This window comes from Poecilia reticulata, linkage group LG14 (genome assembly GCF_000633615.1).
Source record: "Poecilia reticulata strain Guanapo linkage group LG14, Guppy_female_1.0+MT, whole genome shotgun sequence".
In the NCBI taxonomy this organism is placed as follows: Eukaryota; Metazoa; Chordata; class Actinopteri; order Cyprinodontiformes; family Poeciliidae; genus Poecilia; species Poecilia reticulata.
This window is the reverse complement of record NC_024344.1, coordinates 11,614,332-11,626,123: the sequence shown is the minus strand read 5'-3', so window position 1 is coordinate 11,626,123 and position 11,792 is coordinate 11,614,332. Positions and strand designations below refer to the sequence as shown.

Sequence of the window (11,792 nt, the reverse complement as noted above, 5' to 3'; positions counted from 1 at the left end):
ATAGTGTAAAATATATTAAAGTTAATGCATTTAATATATTCTTAACATAATTTTGAAACAAAACTAAATTCTAAGTCCACAGGAAATGTAATTGTAGAACACGAAACACTTTGTTTCTGCAAACAATTTGCAGACTTTATTTTGCAATTTAAGACCATAAATTGACATGTCATCTAGTCTTTATAACTAACCTTTGCTATTATATATTAAGAGCTAAACAAATTCTTGAGCTTGCTAATGTTTATCTTCTGTATCACAACTAATTTATTGCATTTTACTATACGAATTTTCAATGTAAATTAAATATAAAACAGCCTTGACTCTAGTCTTGGAAGTCAAATAAACAATTTTCTTTTTGAAATGCTGATACTGATGAAGTATTTAGTAACAGTCAGTTATTTATTCCACTATACGGAATTTAAGAGTGCTGAAGAAAGACATTGATGTCAATTCAATTAATATTATGATGTGATGTTTTGTTGAGCTAAAAGACAAAATTTATTTATCACAACTGGAAATAATTCTATCTACACAGAGTGAGGAGATAAACTTTCACTGAGCTGACTTAGAATTGTATGACACGATAGTAAAAGATGTTTCTCCTATAAGCAAGTTGTTTTCTTTTGTGAGTGTGAGTGTGTGTGTGTGTGTGTGCGTGTGTGTGTGTGTGTGTGCACGCGTGTGTGTGTGTGTGTGTGTATGTGCGTGTGTGTGGGTGTGCATTGAGAGACAACGCATAAAGAAAGGTGAGCCAGGATCCAAAAAAGCGGATTCACATTGTGTCCACGACGATGCCAAAGAAGAACCTTCTTTTGTTCCACCTGATCTGTGGAATTGCGCATATTAACACTACCCGGGTAGCTACAATAAAACATTCAGATCTGAAAACTGAACTGAACTGAAAACAAATCAAAGGAGAAAAAAGCTCTTGAAATTGACTGACTTGACTTAGAACTACTTTTTGCAAAAAAAGAGCATTGTGCTCAATAATATTTCACAAGAYTAAAATTTTAGAGGGCACAAGAAGAGAGACGTTTAGATAATACTGTTTACACAGTCTCTCTAGTTATGCAAAGTCCTGGGTTCTAGCTTACACTCATTTTCTTTAGCTCTCCTGTATGTTTTCTATAAAATTTAGTTTTACAGAACTGAGACGGCCAAGGGAGATGCTGACTGTAGTTCAATTGTATGTTTTGGATGATTATTCTGTAGAAAAATCCAGTGCAAAGCTACTTTTAGATTTCTAAGTCCACTGGATTTTTATATAAAATATCATGATATTTCAAATAGTAAATGATGACATCAAATATAATAAGTTTTTTGGCGTTTGGCAGAGGAAAAAGGCCCACAACATCACAGATTACCCACCTACCTATCTGTGGTTGTTAAATATTTAATCTCACCTGGACTGTTTGTTACAGAAATACTCAACTATAGTCTCATGTGATCAAATGACATAGTTCAATTTATAACCCCAGTAAATCAAGGGAATCTGATTTTTGTATCACTATTCACACACAAGGTAATTCAAAGTATTATACAGAAAATAATCAATGGAAAAGTGATAAAAATGAGCTGCAATGACCTGGTACGCCAAAAGACAAATCAAGCATCATATAAAGCATAAAACATGGGGCTTTTATTATATACAATAAATAAATATCTAAATGTTTAAATTTAGGCAAATAAAAAAAAAAAATTGGTTTTGACAGAAATGAAGTTGTTTGTTTTTATGACAAAGATGCAGAAAGCAGCTGAGGTAAGCAAATGATCCAGTATGTGTGGCAGTGTTTTAAAAGAAAATCATTTTCTAACAAGGGATTATTTTTATTTACAAAAGAAATATTAGTAAAATTGATAATTTTACTAACATTTTCAGAGCAAGATCCTAACCCAGCAATTAAAACAAATATTTATTGTAAGGCTTTTTGTATAAATTTACCAGAGGTCCCAATACATAAGGAAAGCTATATAAGAAATAAATCTAATTGACAGAGTCCCCAAAACCAACTTTTTTTCTTCCATGATTGCTTTTCCTTGAAATGCTGCTTTTCATAGTAACTTAACTGCAGCATGATTAAGGGGAACCCTTGGACGCACTGGATTGCACCACAATGTTCCACAAACAGTGGGCTAATTCCTTCTGCCCACATGAACTTGTATTCAATTTGTTGCTGAGCAGACGTACCTAAGGAAAAATATTTCAATTTACAACATGTTGACTCATCGGTGTTCCCAACCAGCTCACTATCCATCAAGTACAAGAATGTAAAAAAAAAAAAAAAAAAGACATTTAATTACAAACTTCTTTTTATAGCAGGAAAGTACCTAACATTTTATTAATGTGCAATTATTCAAAGGTAATATAGACCAGGTCCCCAACCTTTTCATTACCGTGGACCGGTCAAGACTTGGAAAATTTTGCTGCGGCCCGGTGGGGAGCGGGGTTGTTGGTGTTCCCGCTAAATCCTGAATATACCCAATTTTGGGTTGCCTTGGAGTTTTTATCGCAACCTGTGGGGTTTTTCCTGTCTGGGAACGAGAATACAACATGCTGAATGTGACAGGTAGCCAATCAGAAAGCGCGGTGACGTAAGAACAGAGGGGAATCCCAAACAGCTGACATATCGCGCAACTGAGTCCGATGGATATCGGAGATGATATGTGGAAATGTTTATTATTAAATCTAAAGATCATTATTATGTTTATTCAGTTAAAAATGTTAACTATGAAAAAACATAGTCACCTCCAAATCACAGTGCGGCAAATAGAGCGGCTGCTCCCGTCGTCTTTTATCCACCGCCTTTTCTTTTTGTTACGTCTTTTATTCAAATGAGTCTACAAACTATCACTATTGCTTCTACATCGTCATCCGTGTTTGGTTACTCTAAATTCCCGCTATGTTGGAGGTTTTACAGGATTATCCTCTGGAATCGGGATGTTCGTGACTGGAATCGGTTCGTGTTGCTCCTGCCTTGGACACACGAACCGATCGAACCTGTTGTACTTTTATCAGCTCTGTGGTCACAGAGGTTTGGAGAATCDGCCGACAATTCTTAAATCTTTCCGTCTAAACCAGACTTAAGACTCAAAAGCTCTTATCTCCTCTGGACCACTGCCCAAACGCTCTGACTCTGGTCGCTATGGTAACGTTAACATATCCCATCAAAATAAGATACAGATGCGCCACAAAAACGAACATTTTACTTTCATGAAAACTTTAACTCACAATAATGACTAACGGGCTTGTTTCTCTGCAACGAGACGGTCCGATCTGGGAGCGATGGGAGACAATGACACCCGAAGTGTTGCTTTTATCCACAGCCTGCTTGGTCTCTACGTGGCGAAGCAGCTTGAAGCTTCATTGCCTCATTAGCAGCCGGTCGCCGCATGTTATGCAGAGCGGGCTTGTAATGTGGGACTCACCTACCGGTCCGGGATAAATCCATTCTCCTGTCTCTTCTCTGGGCCTTTTCCCCTTTGCAAAGAAACTTTCCAAAGACACCTGATCTGTTTCTGACTCATTTTGCTGCTTGTGGCCTCAGTGTTGGCGCGCAAGTAACCGAGAGAATCCGGTTAAAGGATTTTCAAAATAAAATATCCTCCAGACTCAAATAATACATAAAACGGAAATATTTCACTATTTCTTGCGCGGCCCGGTACCAATCGGTCCCGCACCGGGGGTTGGGCACCACTGATATAGACCACCTGCATTTGATGAGGTCAATGTTATCTATGCATGTGTAATTACAAATTTTCACATTTTACAAACCATACCTAAAATATATTACCAATTTTGAACCTAAACAATACTTGAGCAAAACAAATAAAAACACTTTTGTTGTCATTTAAATAGAAACCTTTAAGATTCAGCTGGAAAGGTAAGCTCTCTTTCTCAATAAATAAACAGAGGTATTTACTTTATAATGTATTAAAATCTTTTTTTTATCTGAATATAAATACCTGTTAAACTGGGATTATGTAAAACACATTTGTTTTAATAATGAGGTACACAACAAAAACTGAAGAGTTAAAATTTCAGGGTTATAGGCTTCAGAATTGACTTTAACTCATTAAGAGTTGTTTTAACCTTTGATGAGTTAAATGGCGTCTAGTGTTAAGAGTTATTTTACCTTTAAAGAGTTATTTCCAATAGTTGATTGCATCAGGGTTGATTTTACCCGTTAAGTGTTGTTTTAACATTTGATGGGTTAAATGGTGTCCAGTATCGAGTTATTTTCCATAGTTTGTTCCATCGGTGTTGAATCAACTCTGATGGAAGGAAAATAAGCTCCTCCCTCCTTCATCGTCTTCCTTGGAGTGAAATTTGAAAACCCGCTCCATTTTTTTTCTAGCACTTGTTCTAAATCTAAACGGTAAGTACAACTTCTTAAATCTTTGGTTAAGCACTTTTAAGCTGATAGTGATGTGACTTTTTCCGCTAATTTAATACTTCGTCTATTTTGCAACAGCTATGCCCGATGTATTAGCTAGCAGTTAGCTAGCAGTTAGCTAGCAGTTGCTAGTTAGCAGCTGTAGCACTTACAACAGTAACACCTTTGTAACTGCAACATTTAAACACAAACACAAAAATATCGGGGTGTGTACTTATGAAAATAAAGTTACATTTTTGTATGATTTTAAATCATAATATTTTGCCATGGCAATGTCAATGCTACCAGCCTGTATATTCACATGGCTAATACATAGGTAGCGACGCTGAAGTGTTACGTCCATAGACATTAATACGACGTAATTATATTATATTATATTATATTATATTATATTATATTATATTATATATTATTATATTATATTACGTAACCATAGACATCAATAATAATATTGATGACATCAATAATAATATTGATGTCTATGGTTACGTCCTCCAACGTGCATAGAGTATTACACAGAGGGGAACACTTGATCTAAATTATATTTGCTTTGTCTAGGTTTATTCCATATATCAGTAAAATGCTGATCCAGCATCATCGTGACCAGGGCACGTATGGGGAACTTGGACGGGGTTGGAGGGCAGTTTGTCTTTCATCAGCTCCATGAGGAAGGTTTGTGGTTTTTAACCTCGGTGGGGTTGGTGGGAAGGAATGAGCCTTTCTTTTTTAAATGTTCTTAGTTCTTAACACTACTTTTGTGGTGAGTAAAAGGGGGTACGCCATTGTATTTTCAATTTTGCAATATGTTCACCGTGCTAATGATTTTAACTCAAAATACTAATTAGCAAAATACTAATAGTAACTCAAATAAAGCCAATTACAAAATCTGGCTGATTATATAATTACACTCTAATTTTTTCCTTCTTACTTTTCCAGTCATTAAAAGATTTTGCCTGTCATCTGATGCCAAAGTTGCACATCCAGTGGTGCAACAGATACTGAAGTTGATGGAGAAATATTCTGTGACCTTATGTTAAAAAGTCAAAATGAAATCTCCTGTTGGACATCCTCCTGCTAAACCAATCAGAGAGGAGTATACCCTGAGGATGGTGATATCTCCTTCCAAAACCACATGGTGGTCTCCAAGATTAAATGGCAGCTTTGAATATGTCTGGGAAAACATTAATTTCTTTTATTGGTTTGTATGAATCCTTAAAGTTTTATAATGGTCGTAGCTGTATGTCTGGTTTCTTGTGTTTGGTGTATGTATTCTTTAATTTTAGTCATGCTGCAGTTTAGAGGAACATTTCCGGGACCAATGGGGCCTGCAGCCATACCTCCTTGCTGTTTGATGTCAGAAGAGCAAGATTGACAACCTCTACATCATCGTGGATAAGTGACTCATCCCATGCCATTCAAACTACTTTCTTGCAGAATTTGATGAGTTATTCAAAAGACATTTTGTGTTATGTCTGTTATGACCCTGCATTAATGAATTGTTACACATTTTTGCATTGTATAACATTGATGTTGGCAAAATGAAGGAATCACCTAGAGTTAGGGACTTGAGAGCAAGATAAGTGATATAGTTTTAGTTGACAATCTTTTATGCTTTCAGGGTTTTTTATAGTGAAAGATATCTTGTGAAAATCCAAGATCTAAAATTCTATAAGCCTTTTGATATTCAAAACTCATATGGAATGCTAATGAATGTTTGTTCACTGTACAACAGTTTAAAATGTTGGAAATACAGCTGCATAAATAAAACAATTGTTTAAAATGGATTTATTTGTTTTAGTTGTACTTTATTATAGTTCATTTGAACTAGAACTATAAAGTAACACATTTTGGAGTAAATACCTAACACTTGAAGGTGTTAAATTAACACTAACAAAGTAGTTAATTTTTGTTCATCAATCTTAACCATTGCGTCCCAAACAGAGTTAATTTAACTCTGTTTTGTGAGTTAAATTTTTTTTTTAACTCTGATCCAGTGCTAAAAATGTAACTATTTTGAAAGTGTTAATTTAACTTGGAAGACTGTGGACTATATAAACGCTGAAAAAGTGTTAATATAACTCTGTGGGAGTTAACACTGGGCTCGTCCTGGTGGTGTTTGAATTAAATACTAGACAAAATACGTATTTACTTTAGTAAATCAGCCAAGAAGAAGCCTGAAAAGCTAATGCTAGGAGTTCTGATAAATGGGGTGTAGCTTCCTTAGGCATAAAACACAAGATCTTATTCTGCAAGTTTTTCAAAAGACTTATTATTGGCTTGAAAGATTATTTGAATTACAGGTTAAGTATTTCTTTAAAAAGACTGAGTAAGGAGACAAGTGTGGGTCTTCACAACAAAATGATGTTGGTTCGGTTCAACTGAATGAGTCATTAAACATGCATCAGTTGTCACCATTAACAGTTGTATGAAAGGTGGACTATGTGAACCCCATTCTTCTTCTGTCACCATCCAAAGAGATGCCAGACCTGGAAATTATGCACAATATTAACTTGGCATGAATGGGACAGTATTTTATTTACTTTTTTTTTGTAAATGAAAGAAAATTTGATTTGTAAACACTAACCATAAGATTTGACCAGTTTATGTACTGCAGCTTTAATCTGAGTATCATTCTAAGGTTGCCTATTACCAAACAAACTTTTGAGCACCATCTCACAACTGCAAATATTGAACAAATATTCTAAATATTCAAAGGAATATTTGTTCAAGGTATAAATTTTGATACAGACATGACAAATCACAGTCGAGATTTTTCAAAGAATAGTAAAATTGTCCTTTACCACCAAATTGCAGACACCAACTTTATGATGTGCTACCATAAGCTTTTTATAATGTGTTGAATACCTGGGAGCAGCATCTTTTAAAGCGGACATGTTTAAAGCGGACACATCCCTGCACAGTCAGCCATATCAAAAGAGGCAACGTACCTTCAGTGGTGTAAGTCAGCCATATCAAAAACGCCTACTGGATTGATTATAAACGTTGGCGTACATCGAATAAAATCACCTATTTAATTTCTATTTCTTATATTTCCCAACAACTGAAGTATCTGTTTTTTTTTTTTTTTTGTAGATACACAATAATTCAGATAAATGTTTTAGATACCCTTGAAAAAATCCTCACCATTAACTCAACATATCTGATTTTACAGATGTGTGGGGCAAAGATGCTACAGTTCCTCCAGACCATTTCCCGTAGGAAACCTTTGGACCCTGAAGGAGAAATATCCAACTTTCGGCGCTGCCTGACCACCCTCGACCTGGTGGCTCTGGGGGTCGGCAGCACCCTGGGGGCTGGTGTTTATGTGCTCTCAGGAGAAGTGGCCAGGACCTCATCTGGTCCCAGCATAATTATTTCCTTCCTGATCGCAGCTATAGCCTCCGTCTTTGCAGGATTGTGTTATGCTGAATTTGGATCTCGGGTTCCTAAAACAGGTTCAGGCTATCTCTACTGCTATGTGACCGTGGGGGAGATATGGGCTTTTATTACTGGCTGGAACCTACTCCTTTCTTATGTCATTGGTATGCAACACAAGTGTGAGATAATAATGAAAACATCTATTTTTATTTTTTCTTGTAAAACTGTCTTAGGTGCAATATATGAAGATAAATGTAATAATTTCTTTCAGCGGTTTGAACAGTATTCATATTAATTCACATTTTCACACACTTGGAATTCCAAATCTGTAACTTTAACTAGATAGCCTCAAAGTAGTGCACAACATTTTCATAACAAAACCTCTGGAAATAGAATGGGCATTTATATTCAGAATCCAGAGTCACGATGGTTGCTTCTCCTTGCACAGCCTACACATAGGCCCACTCATTTTGTAAATTATAAGATTTTCTAGAGCAATTGGATGCACTGGATCAAATTAAGGGGGTGAGAATACAAATGCATGCTACACTTTTCCATGAATTGTTTTCTGTTTACGTCCCAGTTTGTGACTTATCTGAGTTGGAAATCCCCCAAAAAATACACTGAAATCTGTGCTTGTAAAAAGGGAAAAGTAAAGGGGTACAAATGTTTTTCAAGGCATTGTATATTGTTTGGAGTTTGCTCCATGTTAGGTAAAATTTTGTTGCACTTTATAAACATTTTTTTTTCTTGTGTCTTCGCTAAAGGAACATCAAGTGTTGCAAAAGCATGGAGCGGGACTTTTGATGATCTCTGTGGAGACGTTATTGCCAACTCTCTGGGCAAAGTGGCCAAGATAGGTGTACCTGGATTTGCTCCATACCCAGATTTCTTTGCAGCTGGCCTCATAATACTCTTATCAGGCAAATTTCATGGTTTACCATACATCGACATATTCAACAAAAAGCATTTGTTCAAACTGATTATTTCTTCATTTTTCTTTTGATAGGAATTCTTGCATTTGGAGCAAAAGAGTCGGCTACAATAAATAAGGTATTTACAGCCATAAACATTGTGGTGTTGCTGTTTGTTATCCTTTCTGGTTTCATCAAAGGGGACATCAATAACTGGTACATTAATGAAGACACAATCAAAAGATCAATTAAGTATGTGCATCTTTTGGTTTAAAGTTGTATTTGAGTTGCTTCTGTGTGGTTCAAACTTCCTGAATGATGACATGTCCTTTATTTAAAGAAATGCATTCCGTAATGAAACCTTCCAAGGTGGAACTGGAGGATTTTTTCCCTTTGGCTTTGAGGGAACATTAGCTGGAGCAGCCACTTGCTTTTATGCTTTCGTTGGGTTTGACTGCATTGCAACAACTGGTAACTAAAAGGTTATTTGTTCGAGAGTTGCAAACCTAAATTATTCAAAGCAACAACATGTTTTTATATCTGTGAGACTTTCTGGAGAAAGAATATTTACTTTGCTTGTGTCCTCAGGAGAGGAAGTTCAGAATCCTCAGAAGGCAATCCCAATTGGCATAGTGGCATCCCTCCTCATCTGTTTCCTGGGTTACTTTGGTGTGTCCGCTGCCTTGACTCTGATGATGCCGTACTATATGCTCAGCATTAACAGCCCACTGCCCGTGGCTTTCACATATGTTGGTTGGGGCCCGGCAAAGTATGTAGTGGCCACTGGATCCCTCTGCGCACTTTCAACAAGGTACAAATCACAAGATTTAAGTTAGAAACTCACTAATACTCTGTATTTTAGAAGAGCATGAGTAATTCCATCCAGATTTTCAGATCATCTCACTTGTGTAGACAAAATTGGTATGGATATGACCACTGCAAGAATACTGCTGGATATTTAAGCAAAGGTAAATAATGTTTACTGGGATAAATTCTGAGTGTTTTTCATCTAGCCTGCTGGGAGCAATGTTCCCGATGCCCCGTGTTCTCTTTGCCATGGCCAGAGATGGACTTCTCTTCACACCGCTCTGTAAAGTGAGCTCCAGACAAAGTCCTGTCATTGCAACGCTGGTTTCTGGGGTTGTTGCAGGTAAATGCATCAATATTTTAAGGTATTTTCATGATTATTTGAAAATTATTTTTCTCATTATTTTTTTCTAAGCTGATTTTGTCTTTTTTTTTTTACTGAAATGAAAATTGATTTAAAAATAGTCAAAGCACTTTTTGAACTGCGTGGCTCAAATATTGAAATATATGGAATAGTTTGTAATTCATGTGTGATTTAACTGATGTTAAATCCAGTAAACATAATCATGTCTTTGCAGCTGTCATGGTGTTATTGTTTGACTTGAGGGCGCTGGTTGACATGATGTCAATTGGAACACTCTTTGCCTACACACTTGTTGCTATTTGTCTTCTTATACTAAGGTAAAAATCACTCTCCATTTTATTATTTTTGTTTTTGTAGATTCTAAGTTGCAATGCTTTTTGAGATTGTGCGTGATTTACCGCTCATTTAGATCACAGATTTTATTGTAAACCAAAACACTTCACTCTAAAATGATTTGTGCCCCTGACAGATTTAGGCCTAGATATTTGTTTTCAACCTGAAAGTTTGTTACTGATATAAAATGATACTATAAAATCTACTGTTTACAAAATATCCATTCATCAAAACTTTGGTCTCACTCCTTACAGTGAATGTCTCTGTGAAAGTGATGCTCAGATATCAATGTTGGTATTGYGGTTAGATGCTCAGAGCACAGCTGAAGCACTTGTCCTTTCAATCTTAAAAATTTCAAAGTAAAGTGCTCGCTTTATGAAGCAAGAGAACAAATGTTTTTTTTCTGCACACCAAGTAAACTGTACTGAAATATTTTTGTGAGTTGCATCATAAAGGAGTTGTATCAAAAGAAAGAGGAAAYATGATGCTAAGTTACCACTACAGCAAACRCTGCATTATCAGCAGGTGCAGAACAATTTATAAAATCTGATGAAATATTGGGTTGTTTTACTACACTTTAAAGCTAATGCGTTTTGTACCATACACAAKGACTCTATCAATAACCTTTAAAGCTTACATGAAAAAGCTACATTTATGTGACATCCCTAACTTACTTGCATCTCTTTACTTGTACAGGTACCAAGCTGAACTCAGTGAAGATTTAAATTTAGCCGAGACAGAACCATTCACAGTAGGAGGTATACTGGKTCCTCCCTCCCAAGGAACCACACGGACATCAAAGAATGTGTCTATTTTAACTACTGCTACTGGTAATTCTYGTTTRTGTCCTGTATACTTCATACTTWACAGAGATGCTGTTTATTGTGAAGGATTGCTTAATTTTCCGTTACTGCCTCTTCCCAGTTTTAATTTGCTTAATCCTGASCRTCTTAATATCCAAGGGTGYAGACTCCCTACGRACACTTCAATGGTGGAGTTTACTTGGTGTTATTGTGTTTGTGCTGATAYTCGTCRTTACTRTATTACTCATCTGGAGACAGCCACAGAATTCAGCCAAAGCTGCTTTCATGGTATGCTAATGATGACGCATGTTTATGCAATATCTGATTTGTATTTTCAGTTACTGAAAAATCAAGTCTTGATATTGTAGTATTCCAGTTGTTAGCTAGTATTACAAACTTTGTATGAAAACCTTTTTTTCTTTTTAAATCACCTTTTTTTCTTTTTATCCACAGGTCCCTTTTGTGCCTTGGGTTCCCATTTTAAGCACTTTTGTAAATATCCATCTCATGGTTCAATTTGGATCAGAAACCTGGATTCGCTATGCAGTCTGGATGACAATAGGTATGACAAGATGACGTAACAGCTTTAGAAAAAGACACATTAAATGTGAAAATCCTCTCACAATGTCAGTTTGATCACAGATGATGTAACTTTTTTCAACAGGTTTAACTATCTACTTTTGTTACGGGGTTCAGCACAGCATACAGAAACAAAGAAAGGAGTCAGTTTGTAAACCATCACCACAATGATGGACCTAAGTATTAAAGGAATTTTTATGTAGCTCAAAGCATGTGCATT

The 11,792-nt window shown here is 36.0% G+C and overlaps 1 protein-coding gene across 2 annotated transcripts; it reads left to right on the top strand.

Annotated features, from left to right (window-relative positions):
* Positions 1-3,790: 3,790 nt before the first annotated feature.
* LOC103475852 (cationic amino acid transporter 2) lies at positions 3,791-11,781 on the top strand. 2 transcript variants are annotated; one of them, XM_008427777.2, is made up of 12 exons: positions 3,791-3,881; positions 7,567-7,936; positions 8,540-8,695; positions 8,782-8,938; positions 9,027-9,157; positions 9,275-9,497; positions 9,700-9,836; positions 10,072-10,174; positions 10,887-11,020; positions 11,115-11,281; positions 11,447-11,555; positions 11,658-11,781. In XM_008427777.2, exons 2-12 carry the CDS (start codon positions 7,567-7,569, stop codon positions 11,741-11,743), a joined length of 1,773 nt encoding a protein of 590 aa, XP_008425999.1. In that variant the 5' UTR covers positions 3,791-3,881; the 3' UTR covers positions 11,744-11,781. The 2 variants fall into 2 exon arrangements, with proteins under 2 accessions (XP_008425999.1, XP_017164236.1); XM_017308747.1 differs by lacking the exon at positions 3,791-3,881 and adding an exon at positions 7,272-7,352.
* Positions 11,782-11,792: the final 11 nt, after the last annotated feature.